General features: G+C 44.9%; 1 protein-coding gene across 5 annotated transcripts; it reads right to left on the reverse strand.

Moving 5' to 3' along the window:
- Positions 1-45: 45 nt before the first annotated feature.
- gabpb1 (GA binding protein transcription factor subunit beta 1) lies at positions 46-17,275 on the reverse strand. Of its 5 annotated transcripts, none has more exons than XM_065283867.2 (8): positions 16,842-17,275; positions 3,962-4,069; positions 3,702-3,869; positions 3,370-3,564; positions 3,104-3,254; positions 2,592-2,771; positions 2,107-2,261; positions 46-673 (listed from the first exon to the last, which is right to left on the reverse strand). In XM_065283867.2, the coding sequence occupies exons 2-8, from the start codon at positions 4,067-4,069 to the stop codon at positions 524-526; spliced, it is 1,107 nt and encodes a 368-aa protein (XP_065139939.2). In that variant the 5' UTR covers positions 16,842-17,275; the 3' UTR covers positions 46-523. The 5 variants fall into 5 exon arrangements, with proteins under 5 accessions (XP_065139939.2, XP_065139941.2, XP_065139942.2 ...); XM_065283869.2 differs by lacking the exon at positions 16,842-17,275 and adding an exon at positions 16,614-16,732; XM_065283870.2 differs by lacking the exon at positions 16,842-17,275 and adding an exon at positions 16,508-16,698.
- Positions 17,276-17,320: the final 45 nt, after the last annotated feature.

The following is a 17,320-nucleotide window of genomic DNA, read 5'->3' on the forward strand; positions in this document are numbered from 1 at the left end:
CTCTCTCTCTCTCTCTCTCTCAGAGAACCCTCTTCATTGATCAGATAACAGATCATTAATCATTTTATTTGCCCATGATCACGTGTCAATTCATGTCTGTTCCTTCTGAAAATAAATCCAACAATTTTGTCTTTCTAGCAAACAAAGCAGAGTTAAAGTCAAGCGTCTTTAAACATCAGATCAGAAAGATTGAGTTTTACACAATAAAATCATCTGTAGATGAAGTGACCACATGTTCAAAACATTATGTAGAGACTGAACTCATACTTTACAGTATAACAACATTATACTGATTATAAAAAATACACACACAATTCACAGACTTGAAAACCACAACTGTAAAATTCCTTGAAATGACACACAAATGATCAGAACACAAATCTAAACAAATATAAAGTTGATGTTTAGTGTAACATGACAGACAGTGAGTCTGTGTGTGTGTGTGTGTGTGTGTGTGTGTATAAGTGTGTGTGTGTGTGTGTGTGTGTGTGTGTGTGTGTGTGTGTGTGTGTGTGTGTGTGTGTCACAGTGCTTTCTTTGCACTCTGTCGTGTTATGGCCTCCAGTTTCTGTCTGTAAACTTCAGCCTCTTGCTCTTTCTTCAGGAACTGCTGTCTGTATCTCTGAGCTTCACGATTCGCCTCTTCCAGCTGCTTTAGCAAAGACACTTTCTCCTGTTACACACACACACACACACACACACACACACACACTGCATTTATCAGTACAATCTGTTTAAAGGTCTGATTTATAAAAAGCATCAAACGCTTGACAACAATGTTCTGAGTATATTCAGCTTCTTCGATGAAGATTGAGCAGTCATAATAAACATTTATATCTGCTACACAAACGGAATTCTTTGTATGTTTGAACGAGGATCTTAAGTGATTTCTGACAGCACAGTAAACAGGACCTCATGTGGAGATTAGTTATAACTTTTTACTCACCCTGCTAAACATTACATCTGCTGTTTTCAGAAATGCTCAGTTATCAATTATTTTTTATTATAATGCAATAAAAACACACTTCACATAACAACAAAAACAACCTTTAAATTACCAAAGTTATAAACACAACACTTTTGTTTTTGCCCCAATTTTTTATGTGCTAACTCAAAGATCTTTTCTTTAAAGAAGGCCTTTTATTGTGGTCAGCCTAAGGCACGCCTCTGCAATAATAATGCTGTCTAATCAGCATCTTGATATGCAACACCTGTGAGGTGGATGGATTATCTCTGTGCTCACTAACACAGATTAAGTTATCACAAAGGCGCTCTCTGTTTATATTTCAAACACGCTGCCTTTGAAGTGTGTCCGACAGCGTTTCTCTGAGCTGCCTTCATGCCTCCAAAGTCATTGCCTCATGAGGCAGCGAGGCAACAAGTCAGCTGCTTACGTTTTCAGACACACCCAAAATCTCCGCCTACATCAGGAGTGGGGAACCCTGGGTCCTGGAGGGCCACTTTCCTGCATAGTTTAGTTCCAACCCTAATCAAAAACATCTGCATTTCATTTCCAAGTAATCCTGAAGACTTTAATTAGATTTTTCAGGTGTGTTTAATTAGGGTTGGAACTAAACTCTGCAGGACAGTGGCCCCCCAGGACCAGGGTTCCCCACCCCTGGCCTACATGAAAGCGTAAAAACACCCTGTCAAGAGCATGCCACACCAGCAGGCGGTGATAACCCTAATCATAAAGCCATGTTGGCCAATCAGAAGCCTTAATCAGAAGCAAAAACCACAGTTCTAAGGTCTACACGACGACACTGCAACCAGTGTTACTGAAAATCCTCACCCTGGCAAGGGTTTTCAAAAATGTTCGGTATCCGTGTGGCCCGAACCGCGTAAAAAAAGTCACGGTTATAAAAATACCCGTGTCCGTGTGGACAAGGCCTTACACTTTTGACTTCACATCATGAAAAATGGGGGCAAAAATAAAAGTGTTGCGTTTATTATTTTGGTCAGTGTATTTCTGACTGAGACACATTTGATTATTTTTTAAAAATCAGATTTAAATGCCTGCATTTGTTAACAGTTTTTTATAATTAGTTTGGATTGGTCAACTGTTGCAGTTCTGGAAATGGCGACGGTGATTTGTTGTGTCAGAACCTGAAAGTCGTCCAGCGAGATGGTTTGCTGAATTTGGACGTCATGTGCCTCGGACATCTCATTGTCTTCTTCTTCCTTCACGCGCTGCCGTTTAATAATCGGCTCATCGCTGATGACCGTTTCCTCCGCGACCTCGGTGTCCGACACCGTTAATACTGTTGAAAGATAAATGCTCTTAGCAAGAAATCTGTTGTGCGCTATGTTAAAATACAGGCTACACATCTATTCTCTGTTGTGCGAGAAGACATTTGTGAAGCTTTTTTCAGTTATACAAAAAGTGTCAAAGCTGAGGCGGACTTTGTAACTGTTCAACACCGAAAGCGATGTGGTCCTTTACACAGAAGAGTATGTAACTGTGATGATTTATGATGTGTCGTTCAGTACAGTACGTCTCTAAGCTCAGACTCTTATATGAAGACTTAAAGTCATTGCCAGCAAAGTCATACTGTCGTGTGTAGCCGCGACGTCCTTAGGTTTAAACTCACCCTGCTGCCCATCGGGCATGGTAACTATTATGGGCTGGCTGATGCCTGTACCAGTCTGCAGGTTGGCCAGCTGAATTCCATCTGTTACTATGGTAATGACCTGCTGACCTCCAGAGCTTACGACCTGTCGAATGGCCCCATCTACCGTGTCCGCCGTTATCAACTCCTCTGCGGCTACGACTGACGAGACACGATGATCAGATTTACATCTGACAAACATGGTATGATGAAAACTAAAGCAACTCAAAGAAGAGCCAATTCTGCTCAAATTGACTTCATCTAGGTTAGAACAAGCTTTATTTATTGTCTGGTGATGGTGGACGCTTGTGACGCAAAGCTTTGAAGAAGCTCTGAGATACACTTTTCAAATGACTTCAAGGCAATTTTCCTTAATTGTATGGAGGACAAACACACACTCGCTCTGTTCATCATGTCGACGTGCATTTGGACAAAGCTTCCTTTCATTCATAAAACACATCTGCTGTTCACAGGCTCTGGCCTTTGGATGTCACCTGCGGATCTGCTGGCGTTTCCAGGTGAGACAAGTCCGGCCAGGTTGACCACGCCTCCGGGACCGATGATGAACTGCGGCGTGGCCGTGTGAACGGTCAGCGAGTCTGGATTCGTGTCGGGGTTCGTGTTGATCTGGTTCCTCATGGCCACCTAAACAACACGCACAACACAATATAAAAAAAAAAAAACATTTGTGTGAAGTTACTCCAAGTTATTCATTTTAAAAACGGTCATCATGCGTGTGACCTCGGTAAACACAAGTGACCTGAAGGATTTCAGTGAGCTCATGACAGCCTTTGTCCAGGGCGATGTCCAGCGCGTTCTTACAGAATTTACTCTGCGCGTGGACGTCGGCACCGAAGCGCAGCAGAATCTCTGCCACGTCTCTGTGGCTGTGCTCCACGGCCCAGTGCAGAGCGCTCATCTGCAGCATGTCCTTAGCGTTCACATCAGCGCCGTGCTGAAGAGATGGCATGAATACGGTCATTGTTATGGCAGAGCAAGATGAAAGAGACACTTAAAGCAGCAAATTACAGACAAATGCACCGAGAGCAAACATCAAAGATCCGTAAGGAGAGCAGCCACATGACCGGTCACCTTCAGCAGCAGCTCCACGATGCTAGCGTGACCTTCGGACGCAGCCATGTGCAGGGGCGTTCGGTCCACTTTGGTGCGGGCATCTCTGCTGACCCCGGCCCGCAGCAGAACCTCTGTGGTGGAGAAGTGACCGAATTGCACCGACAGGTGTAAAGGAGACGTCCCCAGCTGGCATACGTGTGACAGACAGACAGACGCATTATTGCACAACCATGAATATGACAATGAGAAAGTTTTGTAGTCACATCACAAACGGTCACCCAGTCAGTAGTGAAGGGCGCTCCATTGGCCATCAGTATCCGGACCTCGTCGTCCTGACCGGCACGAGCTGCTTCCAACAGCTTCTTTCCCAAATCCACCAGAGACATCTAGACCACATTCAAATAAATTAGCAGCAGTGTAAAGCCTCTGAATTTCAGGTCCCAAATTTGTCTGAATCCTACTGAGATCTCTGCAGTTCAATATTCTGTGTCATCTTTGAAAGCTTACAGTTTTACAGTAACATAGTTTATAGTAACATGGTATTTGTCTGTATAAATGGAATTCAGTTGTCTCACATTGATGATGCACAATCAGGGGTGGTTTCCCAGACAGGGATTAGACTAGTCCTAGACTAAAATAAATGTAAGAGCTGTCCGAACTGAAAACAACTTACACTAACATATCTTAAAATACATCAGTTTTAGTAAGGCATGTTTGTTAAAACTAGTTATATTTCCCAATTAAACTAAGGCCTAATCCTGGTTTAAGATAATCCCTGTCCGGGAAACCACCCCTCAGTGTTTATATGCACAGATCATTTGAAACATGAACACGTGTTATATTGCCCACTATAAACACAATCAAAGCCTCAAAAACACAGAAAGAACGAGAGCTTTAAGAGGGGTTTGCATCTGAGCTCTTCATATATAGAAGCTGTGCTTTCTAAATGTTTATAGATTACAAATTTCAAAGGCAGTGCAACCCAAATGTGTCGTTTTCACCACTAAACACCCGCCACAGCTGGACATTGCTGTTAAAGAGGGTGAAATGATGTCTCAATCAGGTCCTCTACACGGGTTCAGGCACTACACTAAGGACCCTGCTTTACTCTAAAATGCATTGGGACACTTGATGACTTATGTTTTCCAGTGACGTGAACATTTCATGTGAAACAACACCACAGATATTTATCAGCAACAGGCAGAAACTTTATCCCAGACTGGTTTTAGATGGGGTTTGGTCAATTTTTTGGCTGATCAAGAGGGAAGACCAGCTGACCCACTCACTTGACCAGCTTTGCCAGGCTGGAAGGACCAGTTTAAACTAGCTACTTTAATCGTAAACCTGCTTAGACTAGCCAACCAGGGGTACGTTTCCCAAAAGCATCGTTGCTATCTAAGTTAGCAACTTTGTTGGTTGCAATGCAATTTCCCATTGCCAACCAACTAAGTTGCTAACAGGTTAGCAACGATGCTTTTGGGAAACACACCCCAGCTTACTTAGGGTAGTTTTAGCAGTATGTAGTTCATATGTTATGGAATTTAACTTTTACCTCCACAAAACAATAAAGAGACTTAATATGAATAAAAAAGATGATATAAGATTAATGGTCGAGATGATGCTGTTGTAGTATGAGGCTTGTATTTAATTGGTTGATGTAATGCTGGGTATATGATTGGAGTAGTTTTTGTGTTCTTTCTATTGGTTGGGTCGAGTGTAGTCGGCAGAACCAATGGGGTGGCGGCGTGTATACTATTTAAGGACTTTTATTGTGACAGTTAGAGAGTTCGCTGGTGTGGGATGCTTCTCGTTCTCCCTGGCATTTCCGGATCCTGGTGCTGTTTCTCTCCCGGCTAATTTAGAGTGCGGCTGGTGGCGTTGTTGTGAACGATCGTGGCGGAGTTCGCTGGCAGTTATCGCTGCAAAGATCGCCGGACAAATGCAGATTGACAAATTCTGTTAAATTGAGCTGCTGCTGCGATCTGTGAGTAGTCAATACAGCTGTGCGTCTAGCGTTTAAAACAAATCGTAAGTATTTCTCTTATCCCTTGCACTGGGGTGGTTTTGAAGTTTTTAAATGATAAACTAATGTTTGTTTCTTTGATCAGGGGTAAATGGAGAACATGATTGAATTAAACCCTTATTCCCAATGAACGCTTTTATGACATCGTTGCTGTTTTGCTCTTGTGCATGAATGCTCTGAGTGGGCGTATGTTACGGGTCTCCGCAGCATTTGCCGTTCGACCACCCCCGAGGGTGGTGTCAAATTACTTCAGCTGGACTTTCTTAGTGGTGTGGCCCTCTTTTTGTGTAATGTTGTGTATTTCATTTATATTAGTTTGTCTGTGATTTGTATATTTGGTGTGTGGTATGGTTTGATTTACTTTCTAATTTTCTTTACCATGATTTGTGTATTGTGAGTTGTCCCGTGTTGTTTCAGTGTTTTATAGGCATTGACCCACCGATTGTTGCCTGGGGTTAAATTGCAAATTGTTGTCCCCACATTTGTATGTGTGATTGGATTATTTATAGTGTGTAAAATTGATATTTTGTTTCTTTTTTTCTTTAAGGGCCTACACGGACTCGTGTGGAGCAGGGGGGGCTTGCTGCTTCCAGGGAGTGGCGTAGTTCACGGTGTGCTGTGTAGTGACACATGTTCCTGGGGTGTGCAGGGAAATTGCTGTGGTGTGAATTGGGGTGCATCTAGATAACCTCCATGGTTGCAGTGGGCCTGCCCTGTTCCCACTGATCCTGGCCCTATAGTTTCATTAATTGTTGGGGGTTTGTGCGAAAGCATGACAACATTTTACATATTTTATAATAAAATATAATTTTGTACTGATACGCACGTCTCCATTTTTCTTTGCCTTCAATTGGTAGACTTTACCTGTGTGCCTGGGTTGGTTTTTCCCTGGTATTTTATCCAGGGTGGCGTAGTCAGATTATTCTAGACATATTTCCTTACTTGGTATCGCCACATTTTGGCGTAGTCGGCAGGATTACCTGGTAAAGGCAAGATTTTTGTGGGACGTGCGTGAAATTGTTTTGAAAAGTGTTTTTGTTTTTTTGGTTTTTTTTTCTGTTACAGAGCAAAACAGCAGCGTGTGTTGGCCTTTGGACAAGCTGCACTCCTTGGTCGGTGTCCCCTTATTGTTTTGTTAGGGTGAGTAATTATGACCAACATAGAGGAAGAGATGCAGGAGTTGCGAGAATTAGTGGCACAGTTGCGTGCTGATAATGACCGGTTACGTTCTGAGCGAGAGCCCGGTGAGTCACCTGGGCCTAGTGTTGCTCCGTCTGTTGTTCCCGCAGTCATGTCTGATCCTCCCCAGCCAGTGGCAAGTGACAGTGTGGTGCCGGACCGGTTTGTGATGGTGCCCAGAGATAGGCGGTGCCCAAAATTTTGTGGCAAATCTGGTACCGGTGTCGATGAGTGGGTGGAGGAGGCTGAGGCATGTATGCGGGCTCGTTATATGTCCAAGGTTGATAAAGCGTTTTTCCTTTTTGACCATCTGGAGGGTGAAGCGCGTGAGGAGATTAGACATCGTTCTAGTGGGGAACGAGGTGACCCAGAACAAATTATATCGATTCTACGCGAGCTGTATGGCTGCTCTCAATCGTATGTAGCACTCCAAGAAGCGTTTTTCTCCAGGAGACAGCAAGATGGGGAATCCCTTTTAGAGTTTTCCCTTGCCTTGATGACCCTCCTGGGGAAGGTTAAACAACAATCACCTAATGCTATTCCTAATTCCGAAATTGTGTTGCGCGACCAGTTCGTCGAGTATGTGGCTGATAGCGCTCTTCGCCGGGAACTGAAGCAGCTTGTGCGCCGCCAGCCCGCCTCTACTCTTTTGGAGGTACGTGGGGAAGCGATTAGGTGGGAGCGGGAGGGAATGCCAGGGGGTGCGAGAGGTAGGAGTCAGTCCGTCCCAATGACATATGGTATCCAGTACGGGGTGCAAGGGCAGTCTCAGTCAGAGTTAAAGGAGCTGCGTGAGATGTTAAAGTTACAGCAGCAACAATTAGATCAGCTCACTCAGAGTATTGCTGGCCTCCGGCCGTTTCAGCCGGTTCGTCGGCCTTCCCGTACTGAGGGCTTAATTTGTCGTCGCTGCCAAAGGCCTGGCCATTTTGCCCGTGAATGTGATGGCGAACGAGTTACCCCTTCTCGGGTTCGGCATGAGTCTCCATCTATGAGGGGGGCCTTTTCTCAGCCACCGGAAAACTAGATCCCGCCGAACTGCAGAGTCACAGTTCGGTGGGTATAGAGCATGACTCAGTGACGTTAAGTTCCGCACCGCATTTAATTGCATCATGTCCCCACCTGGTGGTTAATATGGGAGGGGTACGGGTGCCTTGTTTGGTTGATACTGGCTCCATGGTGTCTACGATTACAGAGAGTTGTTTCTCTGAGCAGTTTGCACCATGGGGCCAGGATCGACTGCAGGCATGTCAATGGTTACAGCTTCGTGCAGCCAATGGTTCATTGATTCCGTACATCGGTTATATTGAATTGGATGTGGAGCTTTGTGGCCAGAAAATTCTTGGTTGCGGCGTGTTGGTGGTTAGAGATCCTCCTGGTGACACCGATACCCAAGTCCCTGGTATTTTAGGCATGAACGTGCTGAGCCGGTGTTATCAGGAACTTTTTGGGCAACATGGTACTGCCCTTTTTGATGTACCTGCAGTGTTAGGGGCCTCTAAGCCAGTATTTCAAGCATTACAACACTGCTGCCAGGTGCGTGATACCCCTGCAGATGGCCGGGTGGGCAGGGTGCGTCGACGGGGTCGTAAGGTGTGTCGAATTCCGGGTGGTACAATGAAGGTAGTGGCCGCTACTTGCTCCGAGCATTTTGCCGGGGAAACTGTGCTGTTTGAGCCAGCGGAGACTGGACTGCCTGCAGGTCTTTTGGCATCACCCGCATTAATGCGAGTGACCCGAGGCACAGTTTATGTACCCGTTGTTAATGTGGGTAAGACCGACGCGATACTTTTTAGGAACGTGAGTTTGGGCACCTTGCATGACGTGTTTATTACAAGCTTACCTCAGGGTGTTTCAGAGGTTAAATCTGTCTCGGCGTCAGTAAATCTTCAGGTTTCTGTCATGCCTCCTTCAGTGCAGGATCAAATCGAGAGTCTTGATTTGTCCGTGCTGACAGAATTTGAACAAGAACAGGTAAGGTCTCTGTTGTTACAATTCCATACGGTTTTCTCTGCATATGAAGGTGATTTGGGATGTACCCGACTTATCTCTCACGACATTCCATTGACTGATACCACCCCGGTTCGACAACGATACCGGCGGATACCTCCATCCGAGTATGATGTGGTAAAAACACACATTAATCAGTTGTTAGAGACCCACATTATCAGAGAGAGTTGTAGTCCATATGCTTCCCCCATTGTGCTGGCCAAAAAGAAGGATGGCACGTTGCGCATGTGTGTGGATTATCGCCAGCTGAATGTAAAAACTCGGAGAGACGCTTTTCCCCTGCCACGTATTGAGGAGACCCTGGACTCACTGACGGGGGCCCGGTGGTTTTCCACCATGGACCTCGCCAGTGGGTATAATCAGGTTCCTGTCACCGAGGGGGATAAACATAAGACCGCGTTCTGTACACCTTTTGGTTTGTTTGAATGGAACCGGATGCCCTTTGGTCTTTCTAATGCCCCAAGCACCTTCCAGAGGTTAATGGAGAGGTTGTTTGGGGACCAACAGTGTCAGTCCCTTTTATTGTATTTGGACGACATAGTGGTATTTTCCTCCTCGGTGGCGCAACATCTAGAGCGGTTAGAAGTGGTGTTAAGTCGGTTGAAGCGAGAGGGGTTGAAGGCAAAACTAACCAAGTGTAGGTTTTTTCAACAAGAGGTAAGCTATCTTGGGCATGTAGTTTCTGCCAATGGGGTATCGACAGATCCCAACAAGATAGAGGCAGTGAGGCAGTGGCAGCGCCCAACAGGAGTGACGGAGCTCCGTTCATTCCTTGGGTTTGCTAGTTACTACCGGCGATTTGTAGAGGGGTTTGCCAAGCTGGCGGGCCCCCTGCACCGGTTGGTGGCAGAGTTTACAGGTCATAAACCCCGGGTTCGAGCTGAGTCGAGCTTTGGGGCCGCGTGGACCAAGCAGTGTCAGGGGAACTTTGAGGAGTTGAAGAGTCGGCTCACCTCTGCCCCCGTACTAGCCTATGCTGACTTCTCGCTCCCCTTTATCCTGGAGGTAGATGCCAGCCATAGTGGACTGGGAGCAGTTCTATCCCAGGAACAGGGAGGGAGAGTGAGGCCTATAGCTTATGCTAGCCGTAGTCTTAGGCCCACTGAGCGCAACATGTCCAATTACAGCTCTATGAAGCTGGAGTTCCTTGCGCTTAAGTGGGCCATGACGGAAAAGTTTAGGGAATATCTGTTGGGGCAGAGGTGTGTTGTATTCACTGATAATAACCCCCTGAGTCACCTGAACACTGCTAAGCTTGGTGCCACGGAACAACGGTGGGCGGCACAATTGGCGGCCTTCGATTTTGAACTGAAGTATCGCTCTGGCCGGAGCAACCGGAATGCAGACGCCCTTTCCCGGCAGGGTCCTGCTAGTCAGGAGGGGCTGAAACCATTACTGCCAGGTACCATCCTTTTAGGCTTGGGTAATCAAGCTAGTGTAACCGAGGTGGGGTCTCAAGCAGCAGTTTCAGTTCTGCCGGGTTTGGCGGTGGATATGTTGTCCTTACAGCAGGAGGATCCTGTGATAGGTACAATGTTGAAGTTTTGGAAGCGTGGTTCACCACCTAGTGCTGAGGAGCGGCGGGATTTGCCCCGTACTGTGCTGATTCTACTACGGCAATGGAATCGTTTGAGTGAGCGAGAGGGGGTGTTGCATCGGAAAGTATTCCGTCCTGATGGGGGCGAAGAGGTGTTTCAGGTAGTGTTACCATCAGTATTGCAGTCCGAAGTACTGACCATGTTGCACCATGAACATGGGCACCAAGGAGTGGAACGCACCACTGAGTTGGTGCAACAACGCTGTTATTGGCCTGGCCTGACAGCGGATGTGGCACAGTGGTGCAGAGAGTGTGAACGGTGCCAGGCCGCTAAAGATACTCCATCTCGGCCTAGTAGTTTCATGGGCCATCTTTTGGCTTTTCGGCCAAACGAGATCTTGGCCCTAGATTTTACGGTGTTAGAACCAACTCGTTCGGGGCTGGAGAACGTGTTAGTTATGACAGATGTTTTCACAAAGTATACTATGGCAGTGCCGACCCGAGATCAACGGGCAGAAACGGTGGCTCAAGTGCTGGTAGTAGAATGGTTCTACAAGTTCGGGGTCCCCAGCCGGATTCATTCGGATCAGGGACGGAATTTTGAGTCCTCCCTAGTGCAACAACTTTGCGCTTTGTATAAAGTGGGAAAGTCTCGCACGTCCCCGTATCACCCGGCGGGGAACGGGCAGTGTGAGCGCTTTAATAGGACATTGCACAACCTTTTGCGCACCCTGCCGGTGTCTAGGAAAATGGACTGGGCCTCATGCCTCCCACAAGTGTTGTTTTGCTATAACACCACCCCCAATCAGGCAACCGGTGAGTCCCCATACTTTTTAATGTTTGGGCAGGAGCCAAGGCTCCCGGTGGACTTCCTTTTGGGTAGATTTCAGGAAACGGCGGTGGGTACCGTGCATGAGTGGGTGAGTGAACATCAGGCCAGGCTGCAGGTGGCCTTCGAGGGGGCACGGGAACGCCTTGAAGCAGCGGCGGGTCGCCGTAAGGTCGCCCATGATGCCCGGGTTCATGAGGCACCATTGGGAGAGGGCCAGTTAGTTTATTTATTCGATCATGGCTTGAGGGGTCGCCATAAAATTCAGGACCTGTGGAGCCCAGTGGTGTACCAGGTCGTGAGGGCGCCTAGAGAGGGCGGGGCAGTGTATACCATTGCACCAGTGGATGATTTGGGAAAAACTAAATGTGTTCACCGTTCTGCTTTGAAGGCCCGAATCACAAAAGATTGCCCAATTATGGCCCCGACACAGGCTCCGGTCCCAGAGGAAGATTTGCCTTTAGCAGAGGTTTCCTCTGAAGATGTTGACCTGTTAATGTTGGTGTCCGTGATTCCCCCCGTAAACCAGGGGGTGGTTCCCCTAGAGGTTCCTACCTTGCCAAATGGACCAATGGGATCTGATACCCCTGTTGTCAGGGGCCATGAGGTACCTGCCGCGGTGCCTGGTACAACATCAGAACCGATGAGGTTGCCAGAGGACCAACCAGGTGGGGTTGGTATGCCCGTGAGGAGAACTGTGCGGGCTACTGCGGGCCATCATTCAAACTTGCATCGTCTGCCACGGGCCGCAGAGGCGGCCGTGAGGGTTGCTCCTGTACAGGACCCTAGGTCGAATAGGATTTCAACTTTGTTTAGGCCGTGGGATGTGGGTCATTAGGTCATGGGTATGTGTCAATTGGTTATCGTCGGGACGCCGAAAAAAAAAAACAGGGGGTAGAATGTAGTATGAGGCTTGTATTTAATTGGTTGATGTAATGCTGGGTATATGATTGGAGTAGTTTTTGTGTTCTTTCTATTGGTTGGGTCGAGTGTAGTCGGCAGAACCAATGGGGTGGCGGCGTGTATACTATTTAAGGACTTTTATTGTGACAGTTAGAGAGTTCGCTGGTGTGGGATGCTTCTCGTTCTCCCTGGCATTTCCGGATCCTGGTGCTGTTTCTCTCCCGGCTAATTTAGAGTGCGGCTGGTGGCGTTGTTGTGAACGATCGTGGCGGAGTTCGCTGGCAGTTATCGCTGCAAAGATCGCCGGACAAATGCAGATTGACAAATTCTGTTAAATTGAGCTGCTGCTGCGATCTGTGAGTAGTCAATACAGCTGTGCGTCTAGCGTTTAAAACAAATCGTAAGTATTTCTCTTATCCCTTGCACTGGGGTGGTTTTGAAGTTTTTAAATGATAAACTAATGTTTGTTTCTTTGATCAGGGGTAAATGGAGAACATGATTGAATTAAACCCTTATTCCCAATGAACGCTTTTATGACATCGTTGCTGTTTTGCTCTTGTGCATGAATGCTCTGAGTGGGCGTATGTTACGGGTCTCCGCAGCATTTGCCGTTCGACCACCCCCGAGGGTGGTGTCAAATTACTTCAGCTGGACTTTCTTAGTGGTGTGGCCCTCTTTTTGTGTAATGTTGTGTATTTCATTTATATTAGTTTGTCTGTGATTTGTATATTTGGTGTGTGGTATGGTTTGATTTACTTTCTAATTTTCTTTACCATGATTTGTGTATTGTGAGTTGTCCCGTGTTGTTTCAGTGTTTTATAGGCATTGACCCACCGATTGTTGCCTGGGGTTAAATTGCAAATTGTTGTCCCCACATTTGTATGTGTGATTGGATTATTTATAGTGTGTAAAATTGATATTTTGTTTCTTTTTTTCTTTAAGGGCCTACACGGACTCGTGTGGAGCAGGGGGGGCTTGCTGCTTCCAGGGAGTGGCGTAGTTCACGGTGTGCTGTGTAGTGACACATGTTCCTGGGGTGTGCAGGGAAATTGCTGTGGTGTGAATTGGGGTGCATCTAGATAACCTCCATGGTTGCAGTGGGCCTGCCCTGTTCCCACTGATCCTGGCCCTATAGTTTCATTAATTGTTGGGGGTTTGTGCGAAAGCATGACAACATTTTACATATTTTATAATAAAATATAATTTTGTACTGATACGCACGTCTCCATTTTTCTTTGCCTTCAATTGGTAGACTTTACCTGTGTGCCTGGGTTGGTTTTTCCCTGGTATTTTATCCAGGGTGGCGTAGTCAGATTATTCTAGACATATTTCCTTACTTGGTATCGCCACACTGTGATCAGTGATGTACACGAGCGCTGACCGCCTGCTGATTGCGTTTGAAACTCACATCTCCAAAAACAGCTACATTTTAAACAGCTGCCAAGAGGTCGCATAATTTCCGGTAAGGGAACATCAGGGTGCATGGAGACGACCCTTAAAGGGCGTGTTGCAGGTTAACCACCACTGTCGATTAATGGGTACATAAATCACTCAAGATATGTGTATAATTTTTAAAATGTCTCAAAAATGGTCTTAAAGAACACTTTTTTTACGTTTTTGGTATTAACGGTTTTTTTACGCAATTCTGCGATGACGTCACGCTGGGGAGAAGTGAAGAAAGCCTCAGCCAGAGCCATAGAGATAGATGAGACATTTATTGCTGTTTAATACTTGCGTATACAATTTGGAAATCATATATACATCGTAGGAAATATATAATGTGTTATACTGCAAAGATACCATGCTAATTATTATTTATGATATCTGTGGAGATAAATAAAACTTCGCAAATCTGCTGATTTGATCCATTCATGTCCTGACCACCAGGCTAGAGATTTTTAAACATCCTTAATCCACACTTACTAGTCTATCAAATAATATCTCAAATATATTGTTTTGTGAAATAAAAGGATGCTTTGTTATATTGTTTATGCGATTATAACGAATCACACGATCATTTTATACGCAGCAGTCAGCAGCTGCAGCACACTCGGATCCGACCGCATACATACTGTAATAAACAGGCGTTCGGCGGCTTTTTACATCACGACAGACTATGCCATTTGAGGAGGAACCGCTCATTGATCACCGTATTTTTATAAATCCTGTACATGTTTGGACCTGCCGAACAGTTTGAGCACTTTCATATACTTTGTTGAGCAGAGAGGCTGCACTTTGACCAGCGGGCTGCGGGAACCGGCGCACATCACGCCGCCAGACGGTGTTGTTAACTCGAAACGTATAACTATTATTAGATCGACCAACCGGGAAAGTCCCGACTCTCTCGATTGCCATTCCGCTACTGGCTGTAAGAAAGTGAGTGCGTTTGGGTCGCTGGTCCCCGCGAACAGATGTGACGTGCCTCACTCACCTTCCTGGATTAGAGACATGCTGCCAAAACCGTTTGTGCTGAAGATCGCATAAAGTTACACCCACTTCAGGCAGGATCATGGACCCCCTCAAGCCAGCATGCACGAGTATGTTAATTGTTTGTTTAGTTTCTACACGAAGATATGCTAACGTTATGCTATCTGGCTGTCTGCCTATCTCTCTATACTAGCCTATCCATCTGTCTGTCTGTCTGTCTGTCTATCTATCTATCTATCTATCTATCTATCTATCTATTTATCTATAATCTGCGCTATCAGAACTGTACTTTACTCGTCTTTCTAAAGTCATTCTCAATGCGGCTTTGGTAAATTCTCTCCCCAGCGTGATGTCATACAGTGCGTTGTGGGGGAAAGGAGAATCATTGCAAACCGCTGTACTTTTTCATACTTTTTCTGTGGCAGCAAAAGCAGAAACTGAGGATATAATATCATTGACAAGCAAATTATAAGAAGCGCTTCTTTAAAGGGGACATTTCACAAGACTTTTATTAAGATGTCCAAGAGTATGTATGTGAAGTTTATGCTCAAAATACACCACAGATAATCTATTACAAATTGCAATTTTGTAGGTGTGAGCAAAAAAGTGCAGTTTATGGGTGTGTCCTTTAAAATGCAAATGAGCTGATCTCTGCATTAAATGTTAGTGCTGTGGTTGGATAGTGCAGATAAAGGGGTGGTATTACTATAATAAAAGATCCCCTTCTGACATCACAAGGGGAGCCAAATTTAAATGACTTCGTTTTGGTAAACCATTCTCTGCAAGCATGTGTTACTGGGTGGATGTTTTTCACATTTTCTAGGTTGTTAGAAGCACTGGGGACCCAGTTATAGCATTAAACATGAAAAAAGTCAGATTTTCATGATATGTCCCCTTTAAACTGTTTATCCTCTGAACTGAAACATTGATGAAAACATTTAAGACACTTAAAGTACACATGTGGAAAAATCTAAAACCCTGTGCTAGTAGGTTTCTTTCATAAAATTTTTACATAATGTTTCTTTAACCAAAGTTTGGAAGCAGTGCCACATTACAACCAATTTTTTAAGCTAACCTTCTGAAATTTACAGATACCGGGCCGACCCTTATGGCGATACTTGTCTTAGTGATCCCATCCTCCACTCTTATCTCTCAGGTTACATCAGTGTTCTTCATCAGCCGGTCCTCATCATCATCCTCAACCAGCCTTTACTGACACCCGTGTGTCACCATAAAATAAAAATGCTCTAACCCCTAGAGTTGTGGATACAAGTCCTGACTAGTGATGCACCGATGTGTCGGACGCTGATATTTATGAATTTGAAACCATCGGCATATCGGCAATAGCACGAGAAAGTCCGATACAGATTGTTTATTAATTAACTGCATAAAGAAATCCATTATATGTAAAAAAAAAAAAAAAAATGAGTTAATGTTGTTAATAAAATAAATGCTGAATATCAAAAACCACCTTTGAAGGTTGTCATGCTGTCTTATTATAATTGCTTTAGCTTAATTTGTGCCTCTCTTATTATGTTGGTCAGTTGAATGTTAATTAGATCCAATCCATGTTCAGTAAAAATTATTTGATGCAGAAATAAACTAGTTAATAGATCAACTGTATAGTATTGTATACAAGTGTTTAATATCGGCATCGGCCAGAAGTTGTCTGTTTAAATTGGTATCGGCCCATAAAACTCCTATCGGTGCATCCCTAGTAGTCCTGACCCATGAAACCATCATAGATTAATGATAATCAAGATGTATTCAACACAGTAATGAATAATCATGCATAATCTTATCATAATAACAGGAATACGATTAAAGAAGAATGTTAAACGTTTCCAACAAAATACCATCATAATTCAGATTTACAGCAGTATTAATAGCTAAAGAGTAAATACAGATAAGTTTACATGTAAATGTTTTTAACTGCTGCATGATTATGAGCGATGGGGTTTTATGTTTAACTGATGGGCCCATTGTGAATAATCTGAATAAACATTCACATGAACCACCAACCGCGTCCGTTTTTCTCCATAAATAGCTTCATGTGTATATTAACTACTTGATTTGTTAAACACGGGCCTAAAACACCAGCACCACCACCACCGCCATCATCATCCTCAGGCAGAGTCCCGTTAAGCGCGATAAACAGGAAACCGCTCGTGTTCCGGGGGAAGAGGAAACATTAATTCATCCACTTCCACATCCGGCGCACACGATCGCGCTGAATTTCGTGTTGCTTACCGTCCGATCAGAGTACAAACTGAAGAACAGCAATCAGTCAGAAAACCATCCAGAGATGTAAATAGTACAGCAGCAGCGGGCACGAGCACAAGAGTGCGCGTGTGTGCCTGTGAACGTGCACTATCAGACGGAGACTCTAGAATTAAAGAACATGTAAATTATATAAATGCACAATACCAACTCGCCCACTGTGCTGGATCTCAGTTTCCGTTTCGATTAAAAAATGACGTTATTACGTTTTTACATTAAAATGTCACTCTGTCAAAAACTGTCGATAAAGAAATCAATGCATCGCGCATGCGCGCCGAGAGCCACATTGTTTGTTGTTAGCTTTTAATGAACTGATTTTTTTTACTTCTCGCCCTGAACGTCCAAAATACAAGACGTTGTGTAGTGGGATAAAAGAGTTTAGCATACATAAATCAACTGAACAGACACAAGCGTGTACAGAAACACTTAAGAAGTTGTTACTGTGCGCA

This window comes from Paramisgurnus dabryanus, chromosome 9 (assembly GCF_030506205.2).
Source record: "Paramisgurnus dabryanus chromosome 9, PD_genome_1.1, whole genome shotgun sequence".
Classification (NCBI taxonomy): Eukaryota; Metazoa; Chordata; class Actinopteri; order Cypriniformes; family Cobitidae; genus Paramisgurnus; species Paramisgurnus dabryanus.

Excerpts from the sequence above, each read along its gene's own strand:
- gabpb1 (XM_065283867.2), bottom strand. The coding sequence starts at position 4,069 with ATGTCTCTGGTGGATTTGGGAAAGAAGCTGTTGGAAGCAGCTCGTGCC. Across the intron at positions 2,262-2,591 it reads CATGCCCGATGGGCAGCAGG|TATTAACGGTGTCGGACACC; the intron begins GTGAGTTTAAAC and ends ATCTTTCAACAG. Across the intron at positions 674-2,106 it reads TCTCGCTGGACGACTTTCAG|GAGAAAGTGTCTTTGCTAAA; the intron begins GTTCTGACACAA and ends TGTGTGTAACAG.